The 15806-nt window shown below is 38.7% G+C and overlaps 3 protein-coding genes across 3 annotated transcripts in view; 2 read left to right on the plus strand and 1 right to left on the minus strand.

Annotated features, from left to right (window-relative positions):
- ell (elongation factor RNA polymerase II) overlaps positions 1-1638 on the plus strand; it is a 31571-nt gene extending 29933 nt beyond the window's left edge. The window contains exon 12 of the mRNA XM_060877422.1: positions 1-1638. This exon is cut by the window's left edge and continues 771 nt beyond it. The gene's annotated coding sequence lies outside the window, so the exon portion shown is untranslated.
- Positions 1639-5159: 3521 nt separating this feature from the next.
- Positions 5160-7004, plus strand: org (oogenesis-related gene). The gene is made up of 6 exons (XM_060864245.1): positions 5160-5351; positions 5583-5663; positions 5788-6016; positions 6188-6342; positions 6559-6669; positions 6851-7004. Exons 1-6 carry the CDS (start codon positions 5298-5300, stop codon positions 6863-6865), a joined length of 645 nt encoding a protein of 214 aa, XP_060720228.1. The 5' UTR covers positions 5160-5297; the 3' UTR covers positions 6866-7004.
- A 1771-nt stretch (positions 7005-8775) lies between these two features.
- On the minus strand, positions 8776-13544 carry oaz1a (ornithine decarboxylase antizyme 1a). Its single transcript, XM_060877435.1, is given in 6 exon segments — positions 8776-9321; positions 9409-9494; positions 10569-10744; positions 10970-11056; positions 11058-11115; positions 13343-13544. Coding segments are annotated over 6 exon segments (660 nt in total). The 5' UTR covers positions 13462-13544; the 3' UTR covers positions 8776-9187.
- Positions 13545-15806: the final 2262 nt, after the last annotated feature.

Consider the following 15806-nt stretch of genomic DNA (forward strand, 5'->3'; position numbering starts at 1 on the left):
AGTTCAGCCTGTTTTACACTGTGTGTGATATTATACCCGTCTCTTCCATGTATTGGATGTTGATGATCTGCCTACAGGTGTGTCAGTTGTCTATATGTGTAAAGGCTTTTGACTGTATGCTCTTGATATTTCATTTCTCACTCTGTTGAACCCGCTACACCAAAACTGGTCATTTTCCATCTGGAGTTAAGAGCCAGGGCGTGTCTCAGGACGCCCCGATCAACATGATCGCCCTTAAAAAGTAAAAGTTACCTATTACTATTAAACATGTGCAAAAGCATTACACCAGCCTTGATGGACTTGGATCTCAAGTCATGTTTATCAGGTAAATTTATATACAAGATCTCTCAAATATGGTGGTATCCCTTTAAAGTATGAAGATTGTGCACACATGTTGAGATCCAGAGCGAAAGCAGGGTTACGAGCTGGATATGTGCTGTACTGTGTTCTCTTCGGTAATGTAGAGCTCTAGACCAACTGTAGTTTGGAGAAATATGTACCAAGAACTTTTTATTTTTCATTTTTTCCCCCCTTACGATACACTGCAGTTATATTACTGACTTTTTTTTATTATTATTATTATTAAAGCGCCAGCGTTTTTCCAGACGACGGCTAGCCTGAGTATTTGTCATCTCAAGTATTCACCTTTCAGTTGCATCAAAACGGAGTCCGAGCTCCTCATCGCGTCTATAAAGATGCCCGAAGAACGATTTTCAAACCTGACGGCTGTCTTAGAAAGAGTTCAACCTGTTCAAACTGTTCAACCTTCTCAGATGATCTTTTCTGATATTGAGCTTTTTCTGTTTAAATATTAAAATTCTGCACTTTGCACAGAACTCTTGCTGTTACTCTTACCTGGGTTTTGTGGTGAGGACACGTTCGTCTTGTCCGTCTTAGTGCATGCTTTTGTGAATGTGTTCAGGAAAGAAGACCAGAACTTGTACCATAGATTTATTACTACTGTAGAAGGATATCTTGACTCTAATAAAACATGATGAGATGCATCTCTGAAAACATTTGAGACTGGAGAACATGAACAGAACATGCCCTTGAATTGTTTTCCCCATCCTTTGTGAGGAGCAACTGTTCATTTTGTATTAGATTCAATTCAATTACAGTATTGATTTGGCGTTCGTTTATTTGATTCGACAGTATGTTGTGACGAGTTGGTTTAGTTCCAGGTTAGATGATGAGATATTAGTAGATCTTGATAGAAATTGTAGACCCTTTTTAAACAAAATTACATTTTTAATACAACCTTGTCTCTACAAACCACCAGGACTTTTTCTTTTTCTCTCTCCTGGATATAATTGGTGCTAAAAGCTAATTGGTGCGATCAATAACACTGTTACAACCTTGCGTTATTTTCGAACTCACCTCGATCTTCAATTGGTCTTAATTTCAATATTTATTTTGCTTTAGTTATGCTGTCAATAAAATTAGCTTCAAGTATGCCAAATGATGTGTTGTATAGGGAAGTGGAAGATGACATGCTGCTGTTTTAACAACAACAAAAAAAGGTGGGGATTTTGAAAAAAGTTTTAATGTTAATGCTGAAACCCAAAGCGTGCTTTTTTTATGTTCAGGACTGGGACTGAAATTTGTCTTAGAATTTCAATAAAATTCTCAAACCTTTTACATTTTGGGGTCATTTTAATGTTCCTAATCCTGATGGTGTACCACTGCTGTTATTTATTATTTATTTAACCAATTACTTACAAGTTCACTAGGTGGAAGCAAAAGCTAAGAAATTTGTTTCTTCCTTCTGACTCATTAGATGCCATGAATTATCCAAGATTCAGGTTTTCCTTCAGTTGCCTGGTTAAAATATTAGCATTTTGTGGCAGTGGCAGTCATGGAAAATAACCACCAAAAAGACCGACCAAAGGAAGAAGCAGTACCACTCGACTTGGGGGAACTAATTGAAGTAAGATGGTTTCAGCACACACAGCAATGCATTGTGTGAAAATGTTTGTCTTCATGGAGCTGAATGTTTTTGACCTTGTGTGTTGGCATCAGTTTCAGGAGAATGCTATTGTCAAAGTGTTCACCATGGCAGCTGCCACCTCCCCTTGAGAGTCCTGTAACACACACCGATGCCTCAAATCCAAGTTGAGCTCTTCAGCTACCTTTCAACACTCAGCTTATAACCAGCAGTCAACAAGCAGTTCATGCGTTTACCTGAAATTGGTCCTCTTGCTGATGCTGACGACCTAAAGCCTGTGTGTATAGTTTGTACACGTCAGCTTGTATCTCAAAGGGTTGTTTAATTTGTTGTTGGTGATTCTTGGTGAAGGATGATAAAAAAAAAAAAAGAAAAAATTAATTTAAACCTCATACAGTAAGGACATTGTCAGGTCTGTTTACAACAAAAAAATTTTAACTCCGCTTTAGTGGACTTCTGGACAGTACGAGACCACGAATAGTATAAACTTTCTGCTCGGCTTAAACCCAAGGATTTTCACCAGACATCAGCCAAGCTCTGGCTCAAAGACGCTTCCACTTTCACCTTTAGCCAGTGCTGGTCTCTCAAAGCATCTGGTGACTGGTTTACTGTAGAATTCCTTCATTCAACTAACAAGGTTTTCATAACAGGTTTATTATGGTGTCTGTTGAGACTTCCAGAGGATTTTCTCCACAATTTATTGTTCCTGACTGTTCCAGACACGTTAATCAGTGCTTTTCTGAAGCAGCTTCTTTATCCCAGAGGCTTAGACAAACAAACTGTTGGGCTTCTCGTCCAGTTCAACAAATAATTTTAGAATCTGTTCCAAAATACAATGGTCTTGTGAACTGGAATTGAGCTGAATGTTTAAAAAAGGAAAAAAGTTGACCTCTTATGAACCACTAGGGTGCAAAATCAAGCAGTTGACTCAGATACTGACAAAATGTTCTGAAAACTATGACCCTAATCCCCATCCATCATTATTTGATGACGTCTATTCTTAAAAGTACTCTATAAAATGAAACAAAATGGAATCCCACTCACATGTATAACCTCAAGGCTATTTCATTAGCAGGCTGTACCATGAAAAGATGTAGAAAAGTTTATTTAATGGTTTATTTTTCCGCATATTTAAGAAGAGCTGTTCATGTCTTATTGGGATTTTTTTTTTTTTAGTCCTACAGTTGTATGCAAAAGTTTAGGAACCCCTGACAATTTCCATGATTTTCATTTATAAATATTTGGGTGTTTGGATCAGCAATTTCATTTTGATCTATCAAATAACTGAAGGACACAGTAATATTTCAGTAGTGAAATGTGGTTTCTTGGATTAACAGAAAATGTGCAATATGCATCAAAATGAAATTAGACAGGAGCATAAATTTGGGCACCCTTGCCATTTAGTTGATTTGAATACCTGTAACTACTTAGCACTGATTAATTGGAACACACAATTTGTTTGGTGGCTCATTAAACCTTGAACTTCATAGACAGGTGCATCCAGTCATGAGAAAAGGTATTTAAGGTGCATGCATCTTTTCTTTATCCTGACATCATACAAATCCAGTACAGGTCCAGGCCAAATTACAGGAACAAATTTAGTGAATAATAAACATGCTTTGTTAACATTAGCAGGAAAAAAAGAACAAATACAAATCTCTTTATACATTTATTAGCTTCTTTTATTCATGCCCCACAAATATACATTTAGAAGTCGTTATTAGCATTCGTTTCTCTTTTTATCATTACTGTGAATGTTAAACCTTGTGAAAGTGTAATGTATAATCTTTATAGACTGTGCTGTAACCATGGTACACACAACATTAGAACTAAAACAATTTACAGAAATACGTGATAATAAAATTAAAAAATACTGTGTTTTGCCAGGTGTTCAGATGGACTTGGTAAAATTTGGGTTGGAGAGAGGTGTTTGTGCAGATTTCCCAAGAAGCTCTGTTCTGGTCTGCTAGAAAAGACTGGAGAAGGAAAGGAACCTGAACACATGCTAGTCCCAGGAGACCTGATGACTGTGCATGTGTATGGCTTTGCACAGGAAGGGTTCTGCTTGATGAACTGCTTTCCATTTCTACTCTTAGATTATGTGTATATTTTTCTTACCCCAGGCCCTGCAGGAAGAGCACCTCCTTGTTGGTTATTTGTGGGGTCACGAAGCCATAAGGAGTGGTGATTTTGGCCAGGTAAGACCGGGACAGGGCTCCTCTGGTGGCGGGGTCAGAACACTGATCACTTTCCATGAAGGTACTAGGGCTGCATCTCACAGATATCTGCCTGTGGTTATCCTGATCTGAAATGCTCCTTCTGGCTTTTCTCCCAAGTGCTGGTGATGAGATGAACAGTGAGGATGAGGAGGGTGAAGAATATGGATGGATGGATGGTTGGGTCTTCCACCAGTTTCCAGGCCGAGTCTCCTGGCTTTGTCTCTCTTTCTTTAGGAGACTGCATGTAACACGATAATTCATAGTCGTTATCAACCAGGGAGCAGAACATACTGGTCGTGATGAACCCAGGGCTCATTCTGCACCTTACCGTCTTACTCATAGTAGCTTAAGTCAAGGAGAACTAAAATCGGTTAAAGATCAGTTAAGCAAATGTAAAAAGAGTAGTAGTAGTTGTAGTAGTATTACTAGTAGTAGTATTGTGGTTTTTGTTATTGCAAAAGTGATCTCAATGTGTGAATATTTTATCTATCCAAATGTTTGTTCTTACGAAAAAAGTTTTGAAGTGTTTACCAACATATCTGATGGAAACGCACATTCTATGTCACTAGTTCAAATATTGTCAAATATAAGTGTGAGCTACTTTTTTCAGCTCAATCACATCCATCCTTCAGGGGAAGAACAGGGATGTGCGTGTGCCATCCGGTGCACGTGAACCTGTGGCACGACATGTGCCAAGGAATAGGACATTATTTTTCACGTGAAAAACACTTTACATGTATTAGAGCAGTAATATTAACCAATTGTACTACACAGATTATCAATGTAGAGAGAGAGAAATATAAAGAGAGAGAAATATGGAGAGAGAGAGCGAGCGAAATAGAGTGTGAGAGAAATATATATATATAGAGAGAGAGCAAATTTCGGACACTTTATTTATTTATTTATTTATTTATTTATAAAAACAGCACAAAACGCGGTTGGAAACAAAACTTGGTTCATTTCGATGCGTTTGAGCTGAAAAAAAAAGAAAGAGATTTGATTGGTCTTGGTCATGTGACTAATTAAAGACGTGGGTTGCTTGATTGTGATTGGCCAGGCGCTAGCAGCTCGAGACTACATGTAAGGCACTAAACGTGTGCGTGTAGAGAGGAAGTTTATCCACGTGTAGCGTTATGACTTCTCAGTGCAGCTACACCGTTGAACCTGGCAGCAGTGAGGGCCAAAAGGCAAGTAGCTGGTTGTCCTCAATCTGCTGTCTTTATTTGGTTTGGAAAGCGCGCGTGTGTGTGTGTGTGTGTGTGTGTGTGTGTGTGTGTGTGTGTGTGTGTGTGTGTGTGTGTGTGTGTGTGTGTGTGTGTGTGTGTGTGTGTGTGTGTGTGTGTGTGTGTGTGTGTGTGTGTGGTTAACTCAAGTCAATGGCTGTATTCACTAACGTCTTGATCTGTGTTCTCTCACAGTGTAAAGCTGTGGTGAAGAGAGATGGTGTGCTTGCATCAGTCTTCTGTCGAATTTCACAGTTTTGGCCAGTCCGTCTTGTGGTAATTTGTTACCATTGCCAATTATGATGATGGCATTAATTGTTGGAATGCTAGCTTAGTTTTCCATTCTGTGCTATGATGTGTCCAGAAACTGCTGTGTGTTTCTGTTGTGTACTTTTATCAGGTGCATGGTGTTCGGAACTTATGGTGGTTCTTTGGCTTTTCCTCTCCTGGAAAGGCTCCTTCTGCTCCACCTGAAGAAGAGAAAAGCTCTCCCAGTGCACGCCAGTGTCGATTAGGGCGAAAACGTCTAGGAAGAACCACACGTTTGCTGCTCGCTATCCTGCCTCGGCCGCTCCAGAGAGCTCTCGGATACTCGGTGTGCACCAGCATCGGCTGCTCTGTGTCCCCAGGTGTGCGAGCTATCAAACCTGACACATTGTTCGCTAACAACAATGACTGCACGTTTGACATGGTCGATTAAGCTGGCAGGTGTTGTAGGCTTTCATGCTCATGTTGATGTGTCTTCCAATTATTCCATTTCTAATAGTTATTCTGCTTTATTTTTTTAATGCCTTTTTTAGACGTGCGCTGTTCACCCACTAAGCCCTGTGGGAAAGGCAGCAAAAGGAAGCAGGATGATCTGGATGAGGAGGAGGAGCTGGAGCAGCAATCTTGGGTGGAGGCACTTAACCAGGAACTGACCGAGGAAGACCAGTCTGTTGATCCTGACTACGAAGTATGTAGATGAGCGTTGAGTTGAATCTGGAAGTATGAAGATTATCCTGTTGCATGTAGATTAGCTGACATTTAACGTGAAACATGTACAGTTACTCAACATCCTGGGCAACAGTTCAGGGTATGGTAGAAGGGTCTGGATTGAAAACTGAATTATCTTTATTTATTTTATGAATACGGTATTGTCTGTTTACTGCTTGTTTCTTTGCTCCTGTAGCCAAGTGCTGTTGAGACGGATAGCGAGGAGTACCGGTCCCACAATGATACAGAGAGTGACATTGAGGTGGAGAAAGGTGTTGTTGTGATCCAGGATCTGGAGGCTGTTCAGGTTCAACTCAATCTCATTTTCAGATTGCTTTGTTTAGAATTTGGGTTTAAAAACTAGGTTCTTATTTTGTACTAAATTCAACCTCCAATGTCCACTTGGACATTATGATGTTAACCATTTAATATGCATAGTGCAAAATGCTGAGTGAATCTAATCTATTTTTTTTTAATATATATTTTAGGAAACTCCCCACTGAGGCATTTTGATGGCAGTGTGGAATGTGTTGCATGTATTTATAAGTGTTGATCTGTCCAGGTGAAGAGCCTCCAGGCTTGATGCTTGGTCTGTTGTTTTTCTGTGTTTTTTCTGAAATAAATGCTTTGTTTACTCTTTCACCAGTGGCTGTGGCTGTTTGTTGCACAAACTGATCTTTACATAAGCAAGAGCTGCTCGTTGTCTTTTGCATGATCTTTGGGGTTAGAGTTGCAGAATTGAAGTTTGTGAAATATAGTTTCTACAGAACGTTACCTCACTGAAATCTACTTGATTTAGACAATGTTGTAGAATCCACCAAGGGGGTAAATCTAGGGGGTTGTTTCACAAAGTACTAATAAGCATTAGACCAGTTTAAAAAGCTGAACTTGACTTGGTGTTACTTGTACCTCCAGATTTGGTGTCCTGTGTGTGAAATTTGCAGTAACTTGGTGGTTAAGCCAGTGATCAGTCATGAATCAGTTTGAATCGAGTAGAGACTGATATGTTCATTATGCTAGAACACATTTATTTCGATTACTGCAAATGGAGGAAAATAAAACCATGGCTCTTCTGCTTTATCACAGACAAGGTGATTCCAGTAACTTGCTTGTGTTGCCCAATTAGAGTTTCTTCTATTTTATAAAAGAGTTTAAAAGCTTTGCTGCCGAAGTCTTGTGAAGTCCAGGACTCTGTGTCAGCTGATCTGGTGGCAGCAAGGTGGGTCTAAGCTATTAATTTGTTTGTGTACAAACACTGCAATTTAGGACACTACATGAGGTGAATGATTACGCGAACATGGAAAAATGGCTCTTTACATTTACGGCATTTAGCAAACACCCTTATCCAGAGTGACTTACAACTGAGCAATTGACTCGACACCTTAACCACTGAGCTACCACATCTCCTCTTAAACAGTTACATGGACTTGACTATCTACACTTGTATGAGCTGCTTCCCCAAGCTGTTATGTGAAGTGCTGTAGCATTTCAGTTTCCCTTCACTGAAACTGGAGATGTGGTGGTTAATGTTCTACCAGTCAGAAGGTAGAGTTTGAATCCCAGGTCTACAAAGCTCACTAACCCTCAATTGCTCAGTTGTATAAAAAAGTAAAATGTAAGTTGCTCTGGATGCCAAACACTGTCATCGTAAACTTGAGTCCAAACCCTGTTCCAGCGTAATGTCCTTATGCACAAAGCAGCTCCATGAAGACCATAGTGTATCACACAGTGATGAAATTCTAGGAACATTCTCAGATATGTGGGAGGTTCTTCACAAAGCATCGTAACCTTTTAAAAGAGCTCAAAAAGTCTTAGGTCTAGTGAGGACTTTTAAGAGGATTGAGTTTCTTTAGCTGAGGAAGGAGAAGAAATGTATAGAATATTTAATGTTAATGATACATGAGCATTAATAATACCTATGTGATCTAATCTGTAACTGAATGAACACAAATCCATGATCCAACATCCAGTAGTAAGTGGAGTTGACATGCGCATGATATCTGGTTATATAGAATATTTAACTTAATGTTAGCTAGACTGAGAGCCTCATTATTTAATATCATTACACTGAGCCTGTGTTTGGCTGCTGGTTGAGTTCAGACAGTCTGAAAACATTCTGTAGCTTTGACTTGTAGTCAGTGTCAGAGTTTACTTAGAGAGAATACTAAAGCATACAGGAGAAGCATTTGTGTTTGGTTTTAGAGCACAGTGTGTGTGTGTGCTTGATAAATATAAACCGAAATGTTTATTCCACTTCACGTCATATCAGTGAAGCTGATTAAGCAACTTAATCAGAGTTCTGATTACTCTGAGGGAAAAGATTATACTTAAAAACCATGTATTTATTTAGGACACTGGACCTGGTATCAGAACAAGAGGAAAAACAAGTCATGAAGTAAAATGAAACCAGGGCAACAGGGTGAGCAAATTTATTCCGCACTCTCTTGCAGCATGCAGATTAGTTCAACTGAACATAAAACAAACTTTCAGAATCATGCACACATGAAGAGGAAAAAAAAAAAACAATACAAGTGTAAAAATCTGGAAGGAAACAAATGTGCTTAACATACATTTTTGTTGCAAGGGAATCGAACATAGCCATAAATATTGGGCTCTAAAGAGCGGTGTGTGGGAATGTGATCGCCTAACGATTTAGTGGGAAGTGGAGACGTCACTAACCGCCATACAGCACACCACTTCCATAAAGACTACTGACGGATTCACAGGATACATCAAAGCATGGTGCAGGAAAAGGTTTAAGATTCTTTTACAGGTGATCAATTTGATTGAATCAGCACAAAGCACTGTAGTGATGGTTTTATTGACTATGATTCATCATTGTCCAATTCTCTTTCGATGCTGTAAGCCATGAAGAAAGCATCGGGGCGCGATGGGACAAGAGAATGACCCGGTCTCACAATCTCAAAGCCCAGGAAACTGAACGTCCGCAGCAGCGATGCTGGAAACACAGAAACTGTAAAGTTTAGTGATGAATATAAAAAAAAAAAAAGACAGGCACAGAGCTGAGTGAAGACAGAAGACGTACCTCTGTCGTCACGATTTTTCTGGAAGCAAACGAAAACGTAATCAACCTGAAGCTTCTCCTCTGCAAACTCCAGCAAGAGTGCAAAACTGTAGAGACAATAATAACACGGGTTCACGTTAAAACTTTATAGCATCGACAAACAGGATCAGATCTGCGAGTTCATGATTGATCTCTGTGGGTTTGAACGTGTCCTTAAATTACTTTTGTTACGTTAACTTGACAATGTCTTGTTAGTTTGTTTATAGTAAATCTAAGTGTTTGATTGATAGAAGCTGGTGTGCGCTTGGTTTTTGGTGAGGAGCTGCAGCTCTTCAGGTTTACTTCACATCCCAATGAGCATCTCAGTCCTATCAGTTACAGTCACTGTATAAATCAGATGATGTGTTAATGCTAAACGCTCTCTTCTACTGATATGAAATCAGTTCCTCAGTGTCTTCTAACGAGAGCCTAATTTAGAACCAGTTCTTTCTTTTTCGACAGCTAAAGCACCGGCTCTGAACCAGGAAAAGTGGTTCTTAAGTAGCACCAAAACGTTGCTGGTCTAGACTTAAGAACTGCTAGCATCAGGGGCTGTGGGCGGGGCTACTGTTAGTGCATTAGATAATGTACCTTAAGTATACTAATGTTTAATACACTTTTACTTTACCGCAATATGATACATTATCAGCACACATGATAGTAGGCAGTTAAGGCTACCGTTTTTTCTGTGTTAATGATAAAATAACGTTATGTACTTTCTCGACTACAACCTCCGTTTATACAGATTACATTGAGCTGCACGTACACATTGGATTCGCTGCGTTTGGATGCCAATGTAGGTTCACAAAGCCATGAGCATTAACAGTAAAGCAACATCCCCCATTATTGTTGTTGTGTTTGCTGCTGCTGCTGCACTAACGCTGCTGGGAAACGTGACCTGTATACAGTGACGTCAGACTCGGCTCTGTGACGGCTCTCTAACCGATGGAAAGGCAAACCGGTTCTTAGCCAACTTTGAACCAGCACTAGCTCTAGCTCTGAACCAGCACCCGGATTTTTTTGGTGGAAAAGGGGCATTAGTATGTATATATATAAATGAAGCGTGGAGGAAACCAGCGGCGTCCTGTAGTTGTTCCTATTAGAAGATGTACAGAAACCAGAGCGGCGTCTGGTTCTCTCACCTGTCCTTGCTTCCTTCAGGAAGAGCTCCTGGGGGGATCTCGATGAAAAGCCTAACCCCGACCAGTGACCCCCTCCACACTACAGGCTTGAGCTCAGAACTGCGCTGCTCAAAGAGCAAGAATCTCACACGGCTGTTTAAAGGTGGAGGCTCTTCGAGGACCAGCAACTGAGTGTCCTATGGATTAAAAAAACAAAAACAAAGCATCATCTTAATTACCAGGTTCATTCATAACAACCTGAAAGATCCTAAATCTGAGCCCTTAGATTTCTTTAATCATTGAACAGGTTTTCTGAGCATGTTGAAGTCACTTAACATTAGATAATAATTAACTGAGCTGAGACTAAATCCACAAATCGTGATCGTATATGTTTTGATGGAAATCAGCATACAGATACTTACAGAATAGAATAACTTAGCTGAAAGATTGTGATCCCTCTGATCGTTCCCTCGCCCACCTGGGATCTTTAGGGGTGGGAGAGGGGCATCAGGAACACCACCGAGGCCCTGGACACGGGTTACTGCAACACCGAGGGCACCTGCTGGAACTGCACAGGGACATTGCACACTTTCACACAGTGCAAGTTTTTTTTTGTATTATACATTTATTTGCATGTCATTCATTTATTTTTTGCACAAGGTAAAAACAAGGACAAACTACAACACTGAATATGCAAATATCGAACTGCTCTTAAAAAAAAAGAAGAAGAAAAAAAGAAGCATAATTTATTGCACAAGTTGTTACATTTAATTTTCATCGTGACCAATCTGCAATTCTGGAAAACTGGAATAACTCGGGTTTTTTTTTTTTGCCGAAAGCAGAGGTAGGTGTGACAGTTATGCTGCTGACACATCGGTATGAAGCAACAGCTGCACAACGCAGTGTAGATGAACCTATTATTATTACTGTACAAAGAAGGAGAAGTCAGGACGTGACGTCAAGCTGCATCATTCGAGGCGTTTGTTGCAGTTAATTCCTCATATTCTTCTGAGTAATGACTGTACATGGACATGTAGCTGTATAAGAAGCTGTTCAAAACGTTATATACCACAAACAGTCCAAGAGGTACAAATAATGTTGACATCATACGGCAGAATGAGGGGAAACAGTGGACAGGTTGGTTTGAGTATTTCCCAAACTGATGATCTCTGGAGATTTTCCACACAAAGTCTATAGAGTTTACACAAAAACATCGCACAAGGAGCAATTCTCCCGGCAAAGACTCTCTGTCGGTGAGAGAGCGAGCTCAGAGCATTATATCCACTGCTCACCAAGGATGTAAATTGTGGCTATTTGAGTTACTCTGGACTTCCTGTCAGCTCAGAGCATTATATCCAGACTGGTTTGAGCTGACAAGAAGTCCAGAGTAACTCAAATAACCACAATTTACATCTGTGGTGAGCAGAAAAGCATCTCAGACTAGCCTTAACAGCACAAAACAACATCCGGTCAGAATCTAAAGCAACAGACTCTTGGAGTGGAGTGGACTGGAAAACATTACCTGGTATTTTAATAATCTTTAACTGTTATTATGCCAATGCAGTCTCAGATCTGTGCTCTTGTCTAAACTCTACAGACTGTCACATGGGTCACAGTCACAGAGATCACTTTACTCCCCCCTCGTTGTTCTGACGTTTGATGTTAAGATGAACCGAAGCTCTTGACCTTTATCTGTGCAGTGTGATGTTATGCACTGCTCTGAAGCTAACGAACGATCGGTGATTAAATACCTTCACAAATCAGTAGGTGTGAGGCTGTTCCTATTAAAATGGCCAGTGGGTGTAGAAATATATTGCCACATTAAAAAAACCTATAAAATTACCATTAAGTCAATGGATTTTTGTTTGGGGGTCGGGGGTAAATACCTGACAGAACAATACCTGGAAAATTCTGGAAAGGTCTAGTGTGATATTTTATATACATATCGATATTATATCATGTGTGTGTCCACTATAGATCATTTCTTTATGAGGTTTATTTGTCTTTGCAGTTATAACGAGTCAAAATGACGATTAAACACCGAAACGACGCTCGATTTGATCTAACTGTGAACCTAACGCTGATATATAGCATTAAAAACACATCTTCATAACTCCATTCAAAATGCAGCATGACTAATCACTATATATCGTACATCGTGATGCGACTCTTCTGGTCACATCGTCCAGCTCTAGTACAGTGCGGAACAAACCGGTGACGTCAGGTTAGAGATACAGATTGTTCACTCTGAACGCTTTATAACGGAAAACGCGTTTTATCAGGACGAGTTGAGATCTCAAACCTGTTAGCTGGATGAAATCGAGCTAATCACAAAGCAGCGTCATGTCCGAGTAAACAAACATTTAAACAACCACAAAAAAACCCCGTGTCCACAAACTAATGTCGGGTTAATAATATTCTTACTAATTATCTTTACAACACTGATATGTTTACATATGAACAAAATAAATAAATGCTATGTACTGGCAGCCTATGTAGGAAAACCGAGGCTAATCTCTTAGCTTGATTAGCCATCAACTCGATAACGCTAGTTAGCTTTAAAGTTAGCTTTAAAGACGGCGTCTAAAGGAATAAATACACGGTTTAAAGAAATCCAGTCAACTCGAAAATATTTAATTAGTTTTTTTTTAATACGGACGTTCAATCGTGTCTGTTTCCTTGTTGACCAAAGTGCGTGAAGGATTGCTTTATCGCCAGCCAGGCCGCACTGCTAGCTCGTGTTAGCTTAGCATTAGCTTAGCATTAGCTAAATTAAGAAGATAAATGACACGTACCTTTTGATCTCAGGTTTATTGTGGGATACTTCGACTACTGGCATCTTGTGTATATTTCTCTCCTTTTCTCTGGCAAAACAATGGCTATTTAGGATCGTCTGGAGGTTGGATTTAACCATCCGGACAGCGTCGGCAGCAGGGCGCTTGTTTATGTCGCGACTTGTTGTGTTGTGAGCAGGCGGTGTTTATTACAGCGGTGTTTATTCCTCCTGAGGCGTTTCCCTAAAGCCCTGACAATCATACACTCAACACACACGTACACACTAATCACAACACGTATAAATGCACAGCTCTAACAACCAAACACAAAAACACTCACAAACATGATCACAGCTTTATTTGTCCTTATACTCTGTGGTACTATAATAATAATAATAATAATAATAATAATAATAATAATAATAATAATAATAGAAGCTCATTCCTAAACAAACAAACATATCAAACATGGGATTATCTCACAATAATATGACAAAATTATCTAACAAATGTAAGATCTTTCATATATATCTATATCTATATATATCTATATCTATATCTATATCTATATCTATATATATATATATATATATATATATATATATATATATATATATTCTTATATATACTTTTTATATATATTTTTTTATATATATTTTCAGTTTGTTTATATATTCTTTATATATCAAATGTAATATCTTTCTTATACTTTCATATATATATATATATATATATATATATATATATATATATATATATATATATATATATATATATATTCATATATGTTTTATATATGATTTAAATTTTTTTATATATTCTTTCTTATATATATTTCTTTATATATGTATAATTCAACTGTAACATCTTGCCTTGCAGTTAGTTGTGAGTTATTTTCATTTATTTATTTTTTTGAAATTTAGACTTCGTTTTGCAGTTCAGATCGTTCCGCTGTGACGTCACAGTTTTTGCAGGATATCATCATGCAAGCTTAATTTTTCAGTCTTGCATTTTTAAAAAAACATTTTTTTTATTAAAAAAATATTATTTGCACTCTATGTCTTTCTCGGACCATTTCTATATAAATATGGAATATAAACCACTTTTGGGTTGGAGATTAAGTGGAAGCAGGTTAATGGAAAATTATGGAACAAATTGATTTTGTTGATAATATTTATTGATATTAATATTTAATACTTAATATGACCAAAAATAACAGTGATTTGGACTTTTTTTTAAACCCTGAGTAAACAAGCATCCATAAATATGAAACACATAAAAACAAACATTTTATATGATGTATATAAACTTATAGTGTAAACTATGGGGGTTTATTTTTTATTTATTTTAATACAATTTATTTATTTTGTTGAGGATGGGCAATCTCATTCTTCACATTTACACCGAAAAATGATAGCATTATGTAGAAAATCTGCCTTGATCTGCACAGCAGCTCATTTTATACTTAAAGACCTGAATATATTCTTCACCTAAGAGTAAAATCCTGCAGGTAGACAGGGCTTTATTCACAGAGAACACTGACTGAGAGCCGAGCTTTGATTTTTCTTGTTTAAATAACACAGACAATATTTATAACGGACACAAATTAGTCAAGGATGAATATTAATACTGATAAGGCAAACAACAATGAATAAATAAATATAAATAATCTATATATTATCTATCTATATATTATTATCTATATAAATCTATATACATATGCATTATGGAAATCAATACTTTGTAGAACCACCTTTCGCTGCAATTACAGCTGCAAGTCTTTTGGGGTATGTCTCTACCAGCTTTGCACATCTAGTGAGTGAAATTTTTGTTCATTCTTCTTTGCAAAATAACTCAAGCTCAGTCAGATTGGATGCCGAGTGTCTGAACAGCGATTTTCAAGTCTCGCCACAGATTCTCAATTGGATTTAGGTCTGGACTTTGAGTGGGCCATTCGAACACATGAATATGCTTTGATCTAAACCACTCCATTGTAGCTCTGGCTGTATGTTTAGGGTCATTGTTTTGCTGGAAGGTGAACCTCTGCCCCAGTCTCAAGTCTTTTGCGGACTCTAACAGGTTTTCATCTAAGATTGCCCAGTATTTGGCTCCATTCATCTTCCCATCAACTCTGACCAGCTTCCCTGTCCCTGCTGAAGAAAAGCATCCCCACAACATGATGCTGCCACCACCCTGTTTCACGGTGGGGTTCATGGTGGCTTCAGGGTGATGTGCAGTGTTAGGTTTCCGCCACACATAACGTTTTGAATTTTGGCCAAAAAGTTCAATTTTGGTCTCATCTGACCAGAGCACGGGGGCACGGTGGCTTAGTGGTTAGCACGTTCGCCTCACACCTCCAGGGTCGGGGTTCGATTCCCGCCTCCGCCTTGTGTGTGTGGAGTTTGCATGTTCTCCCCGTGCCTCGGGGGTTTCCTCCGGGTACTCCGGTTTCATCCCCCGGTCCAAAGACATGCATGGTAGGTTG

Source organism: Tachysurus vachellii, chromosome 1 (genome assembly GCF_030014155.1).
Source record: "Tachysurus vachellii isolate PV-2020 chromosome 1, HZAU_Pvac_v1, whole genome shotgun sequence".
Lineage (NCBI taxonomy): Eukaryota > Metazoa > Chordata > Actinopteri > Siluriformes > Bagridae > Tachysurus > Tachysurus vachellii.